This window comes from Coregonus lavaretus, assembly GCF_964263955.1.
Source record: "Coregonus lavaretus genome assembly, chromosome: 8".
NCBI classification, from domain to species: Eukaryota; Metazoa; Chordata; class Actinopteri; order Salmoniformes; family Salmonidae; genus Coregonus; species Coregonus lavaretus.
Genome location: NC_139995.1, coordinates 34,270,759 through 34,290,841, shown reverse-complemented (window position 1 = coordinate 34,290,841; position 20,083 = coordinate 34,270,759). Strand labels below are relative to the sequence as shown.

The following is a 20,083-nucleotide window of genomic DNA, read 5'->3' as shown; positions in this document are numbered from 1 at the left end:
TTCCTTTAGATAAGTTTTGCTCGGCCAGCCAGTTTCAGTGCGGTAACCACCGCTGTATCCCCAACCACTGGGTATGTGACGGTGCTGACGACTGTGGTGACGGGACTGACGAGGACGGCAAGTGCAGTGAGTGTCATTCACGTCAAACACGCAACCTCTCACTATGAAACAGGGAGGACACTTATGTGGAAATCGACAGAGTGGAAATACTAGACTTATTCAAAACAAATGTACTCAAAACTATTCTGTCTCCCCTCCTCCCCACTTGCCTCTTTTCTGACAGAGAATAAGACGTGTAGTCCACATGCCTTCCAGTGTCCTGGCTCTCATGTGTGTGTTCCCCAGCACTGGAAGTGTGACGGGGACATGGACTGTCCTGACGGGGTGGATGAGAGTGTCAAGGCTGGATGTGGTGAGTAGTGGATCAGTCCGAGGAATGGATTATTACTGATACCTGATCGATGTTTACCTATGGAAGTATGTCCTATGCAAGTCATCGTTATATCATTACTTGTTACACAGATTATTTTCATAATGCAGTACCTTATTGACTGACTGATGTCTGTGTCTGTGTGTCAGTGTTCAACAACACCTGTGATGCGAATGAGTTCATGTGCCAAAACAGACAGTGCATCCCCAAACACTTTGTGTGTGACCATGACAATGACTGCAGTGATGGCTCTGACGAGTTCCTGGAGTGTGGTGAGTGGATGACCCTTGACTCCCGTTGTCCCAGGGTACCATGTCTCTTACACTCACACACTATCATATATTATAATTGTGACTGTGTGCTAGTCTTTAACATTTTGAGTGAATAAACTGTTTTTATCATAGGAAGTAACCTAAGCATTGTCCTTCCAGAGTACCCTAAGTGTGGGCCCAATGAGTTCCGTTGTGCCAACGGCCGTTGCCTCCTCCAGAGCTCCTGGGAGTGTGACGGAGAGTTCGACTGTCATGACCACTCTGACGAAGCCCCTAAGAACCCCCGCTGCAACAGCCCAGGTTAGAGAGAGACACACACACAGAGAGATGGTGCTTACTGTCTATTTGCTCTGGGGGCTAAGAGATCTCCTTCTCAGCCCACTATTTGCAAGGAAGTTTAAGGAATTTACTAAATCCCTGCTAAATTGGTCAATCGGATTTAGTCCAATGTGTGGACCAAGTCCCCTCTTCCTTAAATATTCACTCACTATTCTCCTCTTCTGACCCACCCTCTTTCAACCTCTCCTCCAACCCCTCTTACCGAAACAGAGAAGAAGTGTAACGACACGGCATACGCCTGCGGTAACGGGAACTGTGTCAACGAGACACTGCTATGTGACCGTAATGACGACTGCGGTGACGGCACTGACGAGCTCAACTGCTTCATCAATGAGTGTCTGAACAGCAAGCTCAGTGGCTGCTCCCAGCTCTGTGAGGATCTCACGATAGGCTTCAAGGTAAGGATGCACCTACAGTACCAGTCAAAGTCTGGACACACCTGCTCATTCAAGGGTTTTTCTTAATTTTTTACTATTTTCTACATTGTAGAGTAATAGTGAAGACAACAAAACTATGAAATAAGACATATGGAATCATGTAGGAACCTAAAAAGTGTTAAACAAATCAAAATATAGTTCAGATGTTTGATTTTTCAAAGTAGCCACCCTTTGCCTTGAGCTTTGCACATTCTTGGCATTATCTCAACCAGCTGCACTTGGAATGCTTTTCCAACAGTCTTGAAGGAGTTCCCACATATGCTGAGCACTTGTTGGCTGCTTTTCCTTCACTCTGCGGTCCAACTCATCCCTAACCATCTCAATTGGGTTGAGGTTGGGTGATTGTGGAGGCCAGGTCATCTGATGCAGCACTCCATCACTCTCCTTCTTGGTCAAATAGCCCTTACACGGCCTGGAGGTGTGTTCAGTCATTGTCCTGATGAAAAACAAACGATAGTCCCACTATGCACAAACCAGATTGGATGGCGTAACTTATCCTCTGCAGCAGAGGTAACTCTGGGTCTTCCTTTCCTGTGGCGGTCCTCATGAGAGCCAGTTTCATCATAGCACTTGAAGAAACGTTCAACGTTCTTGACATTTTCCGGATTGACTGACCTTCATGTCTTAAAGTAATGATGGGCTGTCATTTCTCTTTGCTTATTTGAGCTGTGCTTGCCATAATATAGACTTGGTCTTTTACCAAATAGGGCTATCTTCTGTATACCACCCCTACCTTGTCACAACACAACTGATAGGCTCAAACGCAATAACTTTTAAGGAGGCACACCTGTTAACTGAAATACATTCCAGGTGACTACCTCATGAAGCTGGTTGAGAGAATGCCAAGAGTGTGTAAAGCTGTCATCAAGGCAAATGGTGGCTATTTGAAGATTCTCAAATATAAAATATATTTTGATTTGTTTAACACTTTTTTGGTTACTACATGATTCCATATGTGTTATTTCATAGTTTTGATGTCTTCACTATTATTATACAATGTAGAAAATAGTATAAATAAAGAAAAACCCTTGAATGAGTAGGTGTGTACAAGCTTTTGACTGGTACTGTACATCTGGAGAGCGTCTCTAAAATGAATAGTTAATGATGATGACTTTTAATTTGTAGTCGTTACCATTTATATTGTCAACTACGTAACAACTATTGACGGAAAGGTTAACAACTGTGAAGTAGTACACACAGCCTTACCTGTCCTGTCCTCTCCTCTCCTGTGTGACCGTGCAGTGCAGATGCCATCCTGGCTTCCGTCTGAAGGATGATGGGAAGACGTGCGTGGACATAGACGAGTGTACGACCAGCTACCCCTGCACCCAGCGCTGCATCAATACCCACGGATCCTTCCATTGTCTCTGTGTGGAGGGCTTCCAGCTCAGCCCCAGCGACCCCACCATCTGCAAGTCCACCTCCGGTAAGACATGGAGGGGTGTAATGTGGTGTATGGGGGGTTAAGATCTGAAGGGGCGTATGGGGGTTGGTTGCACCATAGAGCTCTACCCACGGAATCAATCACATCTTAATTAATAAGCTTCATGCATGTGTGAAGAGGGACTCAGTTTGAGCTTGTTGACCTAATCTACATCAAAATATATATTTTGTCCAGAGGAGGAGCCCTTCCTGATCTTTGCCAATCGTTACTACTTGAGGAAACTCAACCTGGATGGTTCCAACTACACCCTGCTCAAACAGGTGAGACTGGAGCCTCAACACCTCATAGACTTGCAAACAGGTTGAAATAACCCATTGCACCCTTTGACCATCACACTAAATTGATCTCTTCTCTCCCATTTTGTGTGTGTGTATGCATTAGGGTCTGAACAATGCGGTGGCGCTGGATTTTGACTACAGACAGCAGATGATCTACTGGACAGACGTGACCACTCAGGGCAGCATGATACGACGCATGCACATCAACGGCAGCGATGTACAGGTCAGTGTGGGTCCATGACCTTTTGACCTCTTAGAAACATACAACATTTGATTGGTACATTTGGACGAAAGGAACTGAACCAGGACTTCTGATTGGCTCTTTGGCAGGTTCTTCACCGCACATCTCTCAGCAACCCTGATGGTCTAGCTGTTGATTGGGTGGGAGGGAACCTGTACTGGTGTGACAAGGGGCGGGACACCATCGAGGTGTCAAAGCTGACCGGGGCCTACCGGACGGTCCTGGTCAACACCGGTCTGAGGGAACCACGCGCTGTGGCAGTCGACGTACGAAACGGGTATGAACATAAATATAACTTTAAGATTTTCTAATTGATGAGTGCTGCTCAAATATTGAATATAGTGTTCAAATGTTGAGTATATAGGATTTATTATTTTAGTACAAGAGAGAATGGCATTGATCCTAACTTTGCTGAGAATGTAGTGCGATATTATGACCACTCACATGGGTGTCCTGAGTGGTTCTGAAGCCTCTCACTGAGCTGTGTCCCTGCCAGGTACCTGTACTGGTCCGACTGGGGTGACAACCCCCACATAGGGAGGATAGGGATGGATGGCGCCAACAGGACTGTGATTGTAGAGGACAGGATCACCTGGCCCAACGGCCTCACTCTGGACTTCATCAACGACCGCATCTACTGGGCAGACGCCAGAGAGGACTACATAGAGTTTGCCAGCCTGGATGGAACCAACAGACACACGGGTAACACACACCGTCACACACACACACTATCATACACACATCTTTTGATACATATATTGATATTACAACACACACATGAAACAGAACTCACATACACTATACACACCACACACATCAGTAAATACATCACTGTTGGTAGACAATCCGCTTGTTTCTGACGTGTCTGTTTCTCTGTGTGCTTCCCCACCCTGCAGTGCTGCGCCAGGACATCCCCCACATCTTTGCCATGACTCTGTTTGAGGAGTACATCTACTGGACCGACTGGGAGACCAGGTCCATCAACAGGTGTCACAAAACCCTGGGCACCAACAAGACCATGCTGATCAGCACCCTGCACCGGCCCATGGACATCCACATCTACCACCCTTACCGCCAGCCAGAGGGTATGAGTAAGTCTACTGTTACTGCCACCTAAACACCCAGTCATCTATGGATGTGTGCTTGCACACCCCTGACCTGGGCCTAATGTGTGTGTATGTGTGTGTGTTTGGTTAACCCACAGTGGCCAACCACCCATGTCAGACCAACAATGGAGGATGCAGTAACCTGTGCCTGCTGTCACCTGGTGGGGGGTACAAGTGTGCCTGTCCCACTAACTTCTACCTGTCCAGTGATGGGAGGCAGTGTATGTCCAACTGCACCGCCAGTCAGGTGAGTTTAGCCAACTTGTCTCTTAGCTGTTTCATGATGTTGTGTGTCCTTCTCTGCCTTTATGTAGTAGTAGTGCGTACAGCCCAGTACATCACTGGGGCCAAGCTTCCTGCCATCCAGGACCGATATACTAGGCGGTGTCAGAGGAAGGCCCAAAATAGTCAAAGACCACCACCCGGACTATTTGCATTGACCCCCCCCCCCCCTTTGTTTTTACACTGCTGCTACTCGCTGTTTATTATCTATGCATAGTCACTTTACCCCTACCTACATGTACAAATTACCTCGACTAACCTGTAGCCCCGCACATTGACTCAGTACCTTTACCTCCTGTATATAGCCTCAGTATTGTTCTTTTATTGTGTTACTTTTTTGTTTTGTTTATTTAGTAAATATTTTCTTAACTGCATTGTTGGTTAAGGATATGTAAGAAAGCATTTCACGGTAATAACATTTGATATGATGTAGTCAGAATGAATCTTTCCTCTCTCTCTTCCTCCACCGTCTCTTTCTTCCTCGGTCCCTCTTGCTTTCCCCCTCTCTATCCATCTCTTCGCTCTCTCTCGTTCCCTGCAGTTTGTGTGTAAGAATGACAAGTGCATTCCGTTCTGGTGGAAGTGTGACACAGAGGATGATTGTGGGGATCGGTCAGACGAGCCTGCGGAATGCCGTGAGTGACCGACAGTCCTAGTCCATGAACACTATCTATCATAGCTGTACTGTATTGGAGTCCTGGTTGACTGATGTTGTATTGGTATCACCCTGTAGCTGAGTTCAAGTGCAGGCCAGGCCAGTTCCAGTGTGGTACAGGTATCTGTACCAACCCAGCCTACATCTGTGACGGAGACAACGACTGCCAGGACAACTCTGACGAGGCAAACTGTGACATCCACGTGTGTCTGCCCAGTCAGTTTAAGTGTAGGCACCCCAGCCGCTGTATCCCTGGGATCTTCCGCTGTAACGGCCAGGACAACTGTGGAGAGGGGGAGGACGAGATAGACTGCCGTGAGTAGACTGCCTTGGCTACTAGTATGGAGGGGTTAAAAAAAAGGGAATATGGACAGGGGTTAAAGTTCTCCTTCACTGCGACTGATTTCTGTCATATGGATTCTGGAGAGGTGTTTTTTTTTTTGGGGGGGGGTGTAGATCAGCTTTAATATTGCAGATTGTAGCTTCCATCAATGTAATTGTCTGCATCATTTCTAATCCCCTGTGTGTGTTTGTGTGTGGACACCCCTTTAAATTAGTGGATTCAGCTAGTTCAGCCACACCGTTGCTGACAGGTGTATAAAATCGAGCACACAGCATGCAATCTTCATAGACAAACATCGGCAGTAGAATGGCCTTACTGAAGAGCTCAGTGACTGTCAACGTGGCACTGTCATAGGATGCAACCTTTCCAACAAGTCAGTTCGTCAAATTTCTGCCCTGCTACAGCTGCCCCGGTCAACTGTAAGTGTTGTTATTGTGAAGTGGAAACGTCTAGGAGCAACAACGGCTCAGCTGTGAAGTGGTAGGCCACACGAGCTCACAGAACTGGATTGCCAAGTGCTGAAGCGCGTAGCATGTAAAAATTGTCTGTCCTCGGTTGCAACACTCACTACAGAGTTCCAAACTGCCTCTGGAAGTAATGTCAGCACAAGAACTGTTCGTCGGGAGCTTCATGAAGTGGGTTTCCATGGCCGAGCAGCTGCACACAAGCCTAAAATCACCATGCGCTCGCCGCCATTGGACTCTGAAGCAATGGAAACGCGTTCTCTGGAGTGATGCATCACGCTTCACCATCTGTCAGTCCGACAGACTAATCTGGGTTTGGCGGATGCCAGGAGAACGCTACCTGCCCCAATGCAAAATGCCAACTGTAATATTTGGTGGAGGAGGAATAATGGTCTGTGGCTGTTTTTCATGGTTCGTGCTAGGCCACTTAGTTCCAGTGGAGGGAAATCTTAACGCTACAGCATACAATGACATTCTAAACGACTCTGTGCTTCCAACTTTGTGGCAACAGTTTCAACATGACAATGCCCCCGTGCACAAAGCGAGGTCCATACAGAAATGGTTTGTCGAGATCAGTGTGGAAGAACTTGACTGGCCTGCACATAGCCCTGACCTCAACCCCATCGAACAGCTTTGGGATGAATTGGAACGCCGACTGCGAGCCAGGCCTAATGGCCCAACATTAGTGCCCGACCTCACTAATGCTTTTGTGTCTGAATGGAAGCAAGTCCCCGCAGCAATGTTCCAACATCTAGTGGAAAGCCTGAGCAGAAAAGTGGAGGCTGTTATAGCAGCAAAGGGGGGACCAACTCCATATTAATACCCATGATTTTGGAATGAGATGTTCGACGAGTAGGTGTCCACATATTTTGGTCATGTAGTGTACTTTGTAATGGAGTTCTCAGTCCTTCTACATAAAATGTATCCTGGGGAGGACCCCTTAAGCAAGGGACTGGAATAGGACAAACTCGCAGTTTAATACAGGTACAAAATGATCCTCTTTCCCTCAAAGCATGATGACTTTCTTATATAAAAGGGGAGGTTAACTTGGCCCCAGACAATCGATCTGAGATCGGCTTAAGTTTCATTCATTTACATTTTACATTTTAGTCATTTTAGCAGACGCTCTTATCCAGAGCGACTTACAGTTAGTGAGTGCATACATTTTCATACTGTCATGGGATTTTGTTTTGCTTTAACCCCTGAATATGGAGGATATCCAACCTGTAGTGTACTGCACCAACTTATAGTCTTTTCAAATCAGTGTTCAACCTATTATGTTTTCTACGCACATTGAAATGAAATGTATAATTATTTTAAATGTATGTTTTCAAAGACTTTGAGACTAGGAGAGAAAGCAATGCATCATGTAAGGATATTGGTAAGTGACTGTCTCTTCTCCATTCTGTCCCCTGCAGCGGATGTGACGTGTGCTCCTAACCAGTTCCAGTGTGCCATCACCAAGCGCTGTATCCCTCGTGTCTGGGTGTGTGACAGGGACAATGACTGTGTGGACGGATCTGATGAGCCTGCCAACTGCAGTAAGGACCCACTCTACTGTGACATCTAGCATCTCTCTCTTTCTCCCTTCTCCTCGATTCCTCTTCCTTATTTTCTCTCTCTACCAGTGGTACTGAAGTATTTAAGAAGGTCCGGTCACACAAATTTCCTAGGTGGCAAAGTTCCGGATGGATATTGTCATTTTATCGGCGTAGTAACAAACCCCCACCGCACAACGCATGTAACCCCAAACTGTTCACACTCCTCTTGTTGGCGGAGAGAAAATTGTGCAGTTTTAAAGCATAATTCCTGCAATTCTACAAATGTTTCCATGTCTTATATGTGTTTACATGATACTAGGGGTCAATGCCCAACAGAGTTCCCCCATTTTTATTTATTTATATATATATATATATATATATATATATATATATATATATATATATATACAGTTGAAGTTGGAAGTTTACATACACTTAGGTTGGAGTCATTAAAACTCGTTTTTCAACCACTCCACACATTTCTTGTTAACAAACTATAGTTTTGGCAAGTCAGTTAGGACATCTACTTTGTGCATGACACAAGTAATTTTTCCAACAATTGTTAACAGACAGATTGTTTCACTTATAATTCACTGTATCACAATTCCAGTGGGTCGGAAGTTTACATACACAAGTTGACTGTGCCTTTAAACAGCTTGGAAAATTCCAGAAAATGATGTCATGGCTTTAGAAGCTTCTGATAGGCTAATTGACATCATTTGAGTCAATAGGAGGTGTACCTGTGGATGTATTTCAAGGCTTACCTTCAAACTCAGTGCCTCTTTGCTTGACATCATGGGAAAATCAAAATAAATCAGCCAAGACCTCACAAAAAAAATGGTAGACCTCCACAAGTCTGGTTCATCCTTGGGAGCAATTTAAAAATGCCTGAAGGTACCACGTTCATCTGTACAAACAATAGTACGCAAGTATAAACACCATGGGACCACGTAGCCGTCATACCGCTCAGGAAGGAGACGCGTTCTGTCTCCTAGAGATGAATGTACTTTGGTGCGAAACGTGCAAATCAATCCCAGAATAACAGCAAAGGACCTTGTGAAGATGCAGGAGGAAACAGGTACAAAAGTATCTATATCCACAGTAAAACAAGTCCTATATCGACATAACCTGAAAGGCCGCTCAGCAAGGAAGAAGCCGCTGCTCCAAAACCGCCATAAAAAAGCCAGACTACGGTTTACAACTGCACATGGGGACAAAGATCGTACTTTTTGGAGAAATGTGCTCTGGTCTGATGAAACAAAAATAGAACTGTTTGACCATAATGACCATCGTTATGTTTGGAGGAAAAAGGGGGTTGCTTGCAAGCCGAAGAACACCATCCCAACGTGAAGCACGGGGGTGGCAGTATCATGCTGTGGGGGTGCTTTGCTGCAGGAGGGACTGGTGCACTTCACAAAATAGATGGCATCATGAGGAAGGAAAATTATGTGGATATATTGAAGCAACATCTCAAGACATCAGTCAGGATGTTAAAGCTTGGTCGCAAATGGGTCTTCCAAATGGACAATGACCCCAAGCATACTTCCAAAGTTGTGGCAAAATGACTTAAGGACAACAAAGTCAAGGTATTTGAGTGGCCATCACAAAGCCCTGACCTCATTCCTATAGAAAATGTGTGGGCAGAACTGAAAAAGCGTGTGCGAGCAAGGAACCTGACTCAGTTACACCAGCTCTGTCAGGACGAATGGGCCAAAATTCACCCAACTTATTGTGGGAAGCTTGTGGAAGGCTACCTGAAACGTTTGACCCAAGTTAAACAATTTAAAGGCAATACTACCAAATGCTAATTGAGTATATGTAAACTTCTGACCCACTGGGAATGTGATGAAAGAAATAAAAACTGAAATAAATCATCCTCTCTACTATTATTCTGACATTTCACATTCTTAAAATAAAGTGGTGATCCTAACTGACCTAAGACAGGGAATGTTTACTAGGATTAAATGTCAGGAATTGTGAAAAACTGAGTTTAAATGTATTTGGCTAAGGTGTATGTAAACTTCTGACTTCAACTGTATATATATATATTGTAGTCTGGATCCGCGGCCCGTATCGACCCCGTTCTGGGTCGGATCCGGACCGCAGTCTGCCAGTTGAGTATGTGGGCGTTATACCCTCTCTTTCTCTACACCAGGGATGGGCAACTGGAGGTGGCCCCCCTTTTGCAGGCCCACGGATCAATATTATTATATTATTTTTGTGGGAACTCAGTCGGGGTCTCGACTTACTGTTGAGAGTTAGAATAGTAGAATACTCAAGGTGCAATTTCGAAATTTGGTTGTGCAGTTTTTCTCTTGTCAGTCACTGACAGTCACTCAATTAGCCCATTTCAGCTATCTAAACTTGTAGTTTTCATGGTCGAATTACTGACTGGGGGCCCCAGATATCAATCAGAGATCTGATTAAAAGCTGCAAACATTGCTCTCCACACTATGGAAATTTGTTGTAAATTTGCAAAATCTTCTCTCCGCCCCATGACAAAATGTGTAGAATTGCAGGAAATTAACTCTTAACTTATTATGAGTTTAGATTTTTTTGTGATCCCCATCAAAATAGCCCATCTCTGCTCTACACTACAGTTTTTGACCACTGTCCCTCCCTCTTTCTACCTCCCTGCTTTTTATTCTCTGATATCTAACATCCCCCGATATCTCTCTCGCCCTCTCTCTCCCCCTCCCTCCCACTCTCTCCCCAGCCCAGATGACGTGTGGCGTGGATGAGTTCCGCTGTAAGGACTCTGGTCGCTGCATCCCGGCCCGATGGAAGTGTGACGGAGAGGACGACTGTGGAGACGCATCAGACGAACCCAAGGAGGAGTGTGGTGAGTGATGGAGAGAGGGATGGGGGGAGAACGAAAGGAATGGAGAGATTCCCAAGCATCGTTTGTGTTGTGTGTTTTACATAATTGTAGAATATTACAATATCTGTTATAATTCCTTCCTACTCTGACTGTATATGTTGTGTCCTCAGATGAGAGGACGTGTGAGCCGTACCAGTTCCGCTGTAAGAACAACCGTTGTGTCCCTGGTCGCTGGCAGTGTGACTATGATAACGACTGTGGAGACAACTCTGATGAGGACAAGTGTGGTAGGTCCCCTCTGTCCTGCCTTTAGGCTCCCCTTGATGTCTTTGAGGCCAGGGCTATCGCTAACGATCCTGTCTCATGTCCCTTATCATTATGGGTAGAATAGAGCTACATAATATATGTGTATTGTACATCTGCCTTCATCTGGACAGACCTTCTTTCACTGTATGGTTTCAGCCACATAGGTTCCCCTAAACAGATTATTGAATAGTTTTTAAAGGTACATTGTTGATTGTGTATGTGTGTTCGCGCAACTGCACTGCACGATCAAGATTTGCTTTGTGACAATTTGCACACCTCATCTCATGTTTATTCTGCATTTCACACTGGCCTGTTGGCGTGGGTTAGAGGTAGGTCTCTTCACTATCAGCACGAACACCCCAACACCCCCAACCTACCTCTGACCTTCCCCCAATCTACCCAAGCCCCAAGTATCTTCCTACAATAAATATCCCTCCTATTCCCATTAGGAAAGAAAGAGATACAAAACATTTAAAAAGGAACTATCCTCCCTGACTCGTATCTTAAAAAGTGTAGCTACTCTATCCAGATTCCAACATCCTTCCCAATCCCACCAGCCCTTCTAGACCCCTCCTGTACCATGTGACCCAGTGTACTCCCATTCCCATTCCCCAATCCTTTGATATGTCCCTTTCTGTCTTTTCCCCCATCGTTACAGCCATTTACCCTCATGACTTTCTGTGACATATGTCTGTGTCCGGAAGTTCTTATTCTTTCCCACAACCCTTCCTCTGCCCTCCTCCCTCTCTCCTCACCTCTCCTCCCTCTCTCCTCACCTCTCCTCTCCTCACCTCACCTCTCCTCCCTCTCTCCTCACCTCTCCTCCCTCTCTCCTCTCCTCACCTCTCTCTCTCCCCGCCTCTCCTCTCTCCCGCCAGTGCCGAGGCAGTGTTCAGAGAGTGAGTTTTCCTGTACCAACGGTCGCTGCATCGCCGGCAGGTGGAAGTGTGATGGAGACCATGACTGTGCTGATGGATCAGACGAGGTACAGGGACACACACCATTATTGAAAATAGTGGAAAATTACACACATCAAATGAATGGAAAGGGAAAGCTCCCTCACTGTTCCATGCCCCCAAACATGATCTCTTGTTAAAGCTTAGTGATATTAATAATCACCGCCATCCCCCATCTCCAATCCTACATTATATGTCCTAGCTCATTGTCACAATGAATACATTGTTAATGGACCATAGAGAATTGTTAATTTACACATGAATGGCATTGTCATTAGAGTAACATGCTAAGGGAAAGGGGGATACCTAGTCAGTTGCACAACTGAATGCATTCAACCGAAATGAGTCTTTCTCATTTAACCTAAACCCTCTGAATCAGTGATATTATAATAATAATAATAATAATAGTAGTAAATTATGTCCCTGTGTGTCCTCTTGCAGAATGGTTGTGATGTGAAGTGTGACAGTGATCAGTTCCAGTGTAAGAACGGCCACTGTATCCCCATCCGCTGGCGCTGTGATGCAGACCCTGACTGTATGGACGGCAGTGATGAGGAGAAGTGTGACAGCGGAGGTGAGTTTTACACACAAACACTTACACTGAAGAATTATCACTGAATTAGCACAGTGAATTATTGTAGTGTTTGTTTATGTGTTAATTAATTCCATAAGGGATGGGTTGCCAACTGGCGATTTGACACGAAAAAATAAATAAACGTTATACACACACATTATTGTACTGTACGCATACTGTTCATTAAGTACAAGTTGTGGGTATGTATTTCATAGAGAAAAGTAACTATTTCTCCTCTCTTGCTCCCTTTCACGCTTTCTGTCTCAGTGGGTAGACACTGCCCCCTGGATGAGTTCCAGTGTAACAACACTCTGTGTAAGCCCCTGGCCTGGAAGTGTGACGGAGAAGATGACTGTGGAGACAACTCTGATGAGAACCCAGAGGATTGCAGTGAGCCCCCCCCCATTACCCCTGACATCAATAATAGATCACTGTCACTGAGGATCTTTCAACTCCTACCTCACACCTGTCATCTATGCTCTCCTCCTCTATCTCTTTCCATCCCTCAGCGAAATTCCAGTGCCCACCCACAAGGCAGTTCCGCTGCCACAACGACCGTGTCTGCCTGCCATTAGCCAGGCGCTGTGACGGTGTTGACAACTGCGGGGACAACAGTGATGAGCTCAACTGCCGTGAGTTTGTTTCTAGTGGTAGAGAGTTATGGAGTGGACTTTTACAATAGAGAGTTACGGAGTTGACTGGATGGTTATAGACTTGACATAATGACCCCTGTCCCTCCAGAGACTCCTCCTACCACGCCAGTCTGTCAGAAAGATGAGTTCCAGTGCTCCAACGGCCGCTGCATCAGCTCCAACCTGCGCTGTGACTACTTCAACAACTGTGAGGACTACGGCTCTGATGAGATCGGCTGCAACAAGAAAGGTGTGCGTCACATCATCGACACATCTGTCTCTGTGTGTGTTTATGTGATTGTCTCTCAGTTTTACTCTTTATCCTGTCTCGTCCTATTCAGACTCTGCCCTGAACGACTGCCGCAGTAACAGGACAGTGTGTGGCGATGGTGATGAGGCCCATTGTGTGGTGAACGGCACTGAGGCCTTCTGCTCCTGCAAACTTGGCTTCCAGACCACAGGCAACAACAGATGTGAAGGTACATTATAGCACCACACACTGGTTCAAATAAACTCTGTTACTGTTATGACTAAATGTCTGGTGTAGTCTAGTGATCTGTAACCTGAATTATTTTGCTTTGGGGGTTTGTTCTCAGATAAGAATGAGTGTAAGCAGTTTGGAGTGTGTTCCCACATCTGCAACAACACCAAGGGCTCCCACAAGTGCAGCTGCCACAAGTACTTCACCAGGATCAACGACACCTGCAAGGTTGACAGTGAGTACTGCTCGGCTCAGTAATACCAGTGAATCAGTTAGTTACTGCTTCTCTGTCTTCAGAAACCTGTCTGAATTTGTCCCTGTTTGAAGCCTGTGTTAGGATGTGTGTGGTTAAATAGTCTAAAATATAATTGTGTGTGTGTGTGTGTGTGTGTGTGTGTGTGTGTGTGTGTGTGTGTGTGTGTGTGTGTGTGTGTGTTAAATAGCTTTTAGCTACGCAAGAAAATTGCATTGTATTGTTGGATTCTACCTTCAAATATACTTATTCATGTTACCATACTAGAACTTATTGATTACTTTACATGTATATGTTGGGGTCAATGAAGGGTGGATAGGAAATTGGTGTATGGAAAAGTACTGAGTGAGACAAGGGGAAGTGCAGAAAGTTCATATTCTGTTTCTAAGGAGGGAGGCAAAGGGCAACAGTCTAGTTAGTCTCTGATAAGGCAGGCCAGCTGCGGAACTAGGGAGGAGCGAGGAATTCGGCTTGAGGTCAAGTCAACAGATGAAGTGAGAGGAAACCTCTGGGATTGCGGCCAGAGGGGCCCACTACAACGACCCTCCTACTACAGCCCTATCTCACACACACACACTTCCACGCCCACGAAGGTTCTAGCATCAGGCATGACTACACCACTGAGGGGAACCAATTAAGTTCCTGCCTAGCAACAGAGATGTATTGGCTGTCTATTAGTCAGAAGTGAGGACCTAGCTCAGGTTGTGACCTCACTTCCTGTGTCCTCCCAGACCTGAGACAGGTGCTCTACATCGCAGATGACAATGAGATCCGTAGCCTGGACCCTGGCATGCCCAACTGGCGCTACGAGCAGACCTTCCAGGGCGATGCCAACGTGCGCATTGACGCCATGGACCTGCACATCAAGACCAACCGCATCTACTGGACCAACTGGCACACGGGCAGAATCTCCTCCTACGAGCTGCCATCCTCATCCTCCTCACCTAACAACAACCGCAACCGCCGTCATAGTGACTCCAGAGTCACCAACCTGGAGGTGTGTGTGTGTGCATCTGTATCCCTGTGTCTGTCTGACTGCTCTTGTGCCATGCCCTGTGTCACACAATGATTTAACTCTCCATTCTCCCCCTCTCCTTGTGTTCAGATCCCCGGTCTGAAGATGCCCCGTGGCATCGCTGTGGACTGGGTGGCAGGGAACATCTACTGGACAGACTCTGGCCGGGACGTGATCGAGGTGGCCCAGATATCAGGCCAACACCGTAAGACCCTCGTATCCGGCATGATCGATGAGCCCTATGCCATCGTAGTGGACCCCCAGAGAGGGTGAGTCTGCCTGGGGAGAGGAAGGGAGGACAGTGGGGGTGGGAGAGCAGTTTGGAGTGTGGAAATAGATGGGTCTGGAAGAGAATTCCTGAGGCCTCAAACACATCCTTATTCTGATACTGTATTTAAATAAGATAGTTTTACAGTGACATCAATTGTACATCAAGTAGATATGGTGAAACACACTCATGTGTTCCCACATGACTATTTTCTGCTTTATGTAACCGTTTGTTGACCCTGTGTACCCATAAGGACCATGTACTGGGCTGACTGGGGAAACCACCCCAAGATTGAGACTGCTGCCATGGACGGAACCATGAGAGAAACCCTGGTACAGGAGAACATCCATTGGCCCACAGGTAACACACGCACACGTGCGAGCACACACAGACCCACACAGACCATACACACACTACACACACATTTTGCAGACTGATTGACAGCTCCATCCTTCCACAAATTAGAGGATGTGTTGTATTGAGCTTTGTTTCACTCAATAGGCTTAGGCTTCAACTCAACTGACATGGCTCAATGACTGCTCTCTCTCTATCCTCTCTCGCTCTCTCGCTCTCTCTCTCTCGCTCTCTCCCCCCCTCTCTCGCTCTCTCTCTCTCCCCCCTCTCTCTCCCCCCCTCTCTCGCTCTCTCTCTCTCTCCCCCTCTCCCCCAGGCCTGGCGGTGGACTACTTCAATGAGCGTCTGTACTGGGCCGATGCTAAGATGTCAGTGATTGGCAGTGTGAGGCTGAATGGTAGCGACCCGGTGGTGGCTGTGACCAGCATAAAGAACAGTTGAGTGACCTGCTCTGGTCTGGGTCTTAAGACCTGGCCTGACATGGCTAAGCCACATAATCATGTTCTGGTTTTAGATAAGTGGGCCTGTTTTTGGATGTGAAGTCTTCTCCTGACATTAGAACTATAAAAAATGCAGATATCCTCAGCAAGTGAAAAATTATGTATTTTAGCATAGCCTATAGTATATCTAAGTGGTAAAGAGTTGGTCTGAGCTGTGGTGTGTTCTGTCTTGTTTGTTACAGAGCTCCACCACCCATTCAGTATTGACGTGTTTGAGGACTACATCTATGGCGTCACCTACATCAACAACTTTGTGTTCCGGGTCAATAAGTATGGAAAAGGCCCCATGGAGAACCTGACCACAGGAATGAACCACGCCACAGACATTGTGCTCTACCACCGCAACAAACAGCCAGAGAGTGAGTGGACATCGCCGGCCAAACTGGACATGATGCATGCAGATTCTTCACTAACAAATACATATACTTTAGATGCATACTGGTGCATTGACTTTCACAGTCCCTTTAAACTGCTAGTAGACTTTAATATCAATTTTACTGCTAGTAGACTTTAATATCCAACTGCTCTCTCAATGTAACTGACTGGCTTGCAAGGATCTCAAGTTAGACTTAGGTCTTTGGTGAACGGTCTCAGATATAGAACTGTAGAGATGGATAGTCTTACAAACTAGTATCACTGGGTTAATGTGTGTTGTCTCTGTCTGTCTGTCTGTCAGTGACCAACCCATGTGACAGGAAGAAGTGTGAGTGGTTGTGTCTGCTGAGCCCCAGTGGTCCAGTCTGTACCTGTCCCAATGGACGCACTCTGGACAACGGCACCTGTGTGGAGCTCCCTACTCCCACACTCTCCCCTCTCTGTGAGTATACACTCCTACACACTCCCCTATCTGTGAGTATACACTAACACCCTTATAATTATACACACTCACCCTGTCTCTCCTCTCTTCCCCCAGCTCCTCCCAGTGGTACGTGTAACGTCCAGTGTCTGAACGGAGGCAGTTGTTTCCTCAACGCCAGGAAGCAGCCCAAGTGTCGCTGCCAGCCCAACTTCAGAGGAGACAAGTGTGAGGTGGACCAGTGCAGGGACTACTGCCAGAACAGAGGCACCTGTACAGCCTCTCCTACAGGTAGGACACTATATACAGTATATACAGTCAGGTCCATAAGTATTTGGACAGTGACACAATTTGCACCATTTTGGCTCTGTACGCCACCACAATGGATTTGAAAGGAAACAATCAAGACGTGCTTTAAGTGTAGACTTTCATCTTTAATTTAAGGGTTTTGTCAAAATTATTGTATGAACTGTGTAGGAATTACAACCATTTTTATACATAGCCCCCCAATTTTAGGGGCTCAAAAGTAATTGGACAAACTAACATAATCATACATTAAATTGTGAGTTTTAATACTTGGTTGCAAATCCTTTGCAGTAAATGACTGCCTGAAGTCTGGAACACATAGACATCAACAGATGCTGGGTTTCTTCCCTGGTGATGCTCTGCCAGGCCTTTACTGCAGCTGTCTTCAGTTCTATATCGTGGAGCTCCGCCCCATAGGGGAGCTCTGCTCCTATTGGTTTACCCACTGCCCCAAGGCAGCATCAGCCTGAGACAAAATGATGCACACACCTACAGCCAATAGGAGTACAGGTGTCCCTATAAGAGGGGATGCCTCCCCTCAATCAGCCTCCCTTTATCTTCAGCGACTGGACTAGACTGAAGAAGCCGAGAAGAGTCGAAGAGAAGACTCAGGATGAAGAAAACGCTGTCGATTTTCCAGATCATCGACGTCGTCCTACAATGAGCACACCAAGCTTATCCGTAGGGTAAATATTAAACAAAAGCGCTTTTCAGAGCTCTATGTCGCTGTTCCCCTTGGCGGCTGTCGACCCCCACCGACTTATGTTTCGTGGGTTGAGGGACACGGCACGCCAGGGACGGCCTCATTAACCCCCCACTATGTGCCAGCTGCGCCCTCCTTTTTTGAAGGAGAGGAAGCAGCGTTGGGCATTTTAAGGGAGGATATTCCTCTTGAGGATGTGCTATCAGTGTTAGCCTCAGCTTCTGAGGCATCATCTGAGGGCCCTGACTCAGGAGATGACAGGGCTATTGGGGAAGAAATAAATATTCTATTGAAACAATTCATTACACTGACCCAGATGTTTAACACCCCTTTTCCCTCAGGAAAGTGTGAGGTCATTTCCATCCCTGGATGATGATGCCACAGCCTCTCTGTGCTCTGAATTTTCAGGTCTCATTGAGTGGGCTGCTAAACAGCTGGAGATTAAGCTGCCCCCCATTCCCTCCAACCCGGAAGTGGACATGATGGAGGGCGGCCGTTACTCTCGCTACAGCTCGGCGTCAGACGGCGGCCTCCAGCAGCAAGGGAGCGGGCCTCGCCCCCCCCCCCCCTGCAGCGCCAGAGGTGCCGACCATTCCGCCGGCGAGAGAGGTCATTAAAGCGTCATCCTGGCATCACCCGAAGGGCGGGGGGGAGAGAATGGAAGACGGCGCAGCGCCTGGTGTGACTGAGCCCACTGTTCACCCCCCACCCTACCGTTGAGGGTATGGAGTAAATAAAGAGTTGGCTCTACCTGACTTTGTCAAAAAAAGAGCCCCTTTTCCATAATACATCCGAGAGCGTTCGACCTTCCTCACTCTCGCTCTCTCTCTTACCACTCGAGTGCAGCTCAGCCCACCACGGTGCGTTGCTGAGCGCACACATAAGGTAGGTATAAAAAGGATATTAAGTTTAAGATGTTACCTTATGAAGACCTCACTTTACAGACTCCTAGGAGTGCTGTAGTGAGTGTCTCACATAGCAGGCTGCAGTCTCAGTCAGATAGTGACAGGATGATGCAACCGCTATTCGGGGATGGCGCACTGTCTCAGGCTAAGGCCTCTGTCAGTGCAGTTCAGACCCATGCTGCATTCAAGGAGGGCCGGAATACTACGGTTACGGGTTTAACCAACATATCGGCGGCCCCGTTTTCTCTCAGAATGCGCTGATGCTCACCACACTGAGTGTAGCTCAGCCCACCAGGGGTGCAGAGCTGAACACACACAAGAGGTGAATGTTAAGAAGGTATCAAGGCGTCGCACATAACAGGCTGCAGTCTCGGTCAGACACTGACATGATGACACAGCCGCTATTTGGGGATGGCGCACTATCGCAGACTAAGGTCTCTGTTAGCGCGATTCAGACACATGCTGCGTTCACGGAGGGCCCGATTACCACGGTCACGAAAGTAACCAACGTATCGGCGCCCCCACCTCTCTTAGAACGCGCCAATGCTCACCACACTGAGTGTAATTCAGCCCACCAAAGGTGCAGAGCTGAGCACACACAGGAGGTGAAAGGGAAAAAGATACCAAGGCACCGTCTTAGGTTATCTTAAAGAGACCTCACATTACAGACTCCAAGGAGTACTGTAGTGAGTGTCTCTCATAGCAGGTTGCAGTCTCAGTCAGGAGACAGGATGACGCAACCGTTGTTTGGGGATGGCGCATTATCGCAGACTAAGGTCTCTGTTAATGCGATTCAGACCCATGCTGCGTTCACGGAGGGCCTGATTACTACGGTTACGGGTATAACCAATGTATCGGCGCCCCCGCTTCTCACAGAACGCGCTGATGCTCACTACGCTGAGTGTGGCTCAACCCACCAGAGGTGCAGAGTTGAACACACACAGAAGGTGAAGGTTAAGAAGGTATCAAGGCGCCGCCTTGTGTTACCTCATAGAGGCCTCATATTACAGACTCCTAGGAGTATTGTAGTGAGGGGCTCTAATAGCGAATTGCAGTCATCTGGGATGATGACGCAATCGCTTGCTGGGGATGGTGCCCTGTCGCAGGCTGTGGCCTCGGTCAGTGCAATTCAGACCCGCGCTGCGTTCACGGGAGGGCAGGAATACGACGGTTACGGGATTAACTGACGTCTCTGCCCCTCCTTCTCTCTCAGAGCGCACTAATGTTTCCTCTCCCTTTCATGGGAGGCCCGCCTTGGGCTGTTCCACCACCTCAGTGTTGGAGAACAGCGGCGGCAAGGGCCATAGAGGAATACAGGTCCTTCCTACTGAATGTACCACAGCTTCGCGCTCGCCCGCTTTCTCTGCATTGCTGGCAGTGG

At 47.0% G+C, this 20,083-nt stretch overlaps 1 protein-coding gene across 2 annotated transcripts in view; it reads left to right on the top strand.

Annotated features, from left to right (window-relative positions):
* Positions 1-20,083, top strand: part of LOC311133845 (low-density lipoprotein receptor-related protein 1-like) — a gene marked incomplete at its 5' end in the record, with an annotated part of 189,959 nt that overhangs the window by 143,656 nt on the left and 26,220 nt on the right. For both annotated transcript variants that reach the window (XM_084167441.1, XM_084167442.1), the window contains 31 exons: positions 10-126; positions 284-412; positions 580-702; positions 862-1,002; positions 1,252-1,439; positions 2,721-2,904; positions 3,097-3,182; positions 3,304-3,423; positions 3,531-3,718; positions 3,938-4,143; positions 4,338-4,526; positions 4,646-4,794; positions 5,371-5,464; positions 5,563-5,799; positions 7,710-7,832; positions 10,549-10,674; positions 10,824-10,940; positions 11,838-11,944; positions 12,357-12,489; positions 12,757-12,879; positions 12,999-13,121; positions 13,231-13,371; positions 13,463-13,600; positions 13,718-13,837; positions 14,587-14,852; positions 14,961-15,139; positions 15,392-15,498; positions 15,809-15,928; positions 16,175-16,351; positions 16,669-16,809; positions 16,906-17,079. In XM_084167441.1, coding sequence (XP_084023567.1) covers positions 10-126; positions 284-412; positions 580-702; positions 862-1,002; positions 1,252-1,439; positions 2,721-2,904; positions 3,097-3,182; positions 3,304-3,423; positions 3,531-3,718; positions 3,938-4,143; positions 4,338-4,526; positions 4,646-4,794; positions 5,371-5,464; positions 5,563-5,799; positions 7,710-7,832; positions 10,549-10,674; positions 10,824-10,940; positions 11,838-11,944; positions 12,357-12,489; positions 12,757-12,879; positions 12,999-13,121; positions 13,231-13,371; positions 13,463-13,600; positions 13,718-13,837; positions 14,587-14,852; positions 14,961-15,139; positions 15,392-15,498; positions 15,809-15,928; positions 16,175-16,351; positions 16,669-16,809; positions 16,906-17,079 — 4,566 coding nt within the window. The remainder of the gene's footprint in view (positions 1-9; positions 127-283; positions 413-579; positions 703-861; positions 1,003-1,251; positions 1,440-2,720; positions 2,905-3,096; positions 3,183-3,303; positions 3,424-3,530; positions 3,719-3,937; positions 4,144-4,337; positions 4,527-4,645; positions 4,795-5,370; positions 5,465-5,562; positions 5,800-7,709; positions 7,833-10,548; positions 10,675-10,823; positions 10,941-11,837; positions 11,945-12,356; positions 12,490-12,756; positions 12,880-12,998; positions 13,122-13,230; positions 13,372-13,462; positions 13,601-13,717; positions 13,838-14,586; positions 14,853-14,960; positions 15,140-15,391; positions 15,499-15,808; positions 15,929-16,174; positions 16,352-16,668; positions 16,810-16,905; positions 17,080-20,083) is intronic.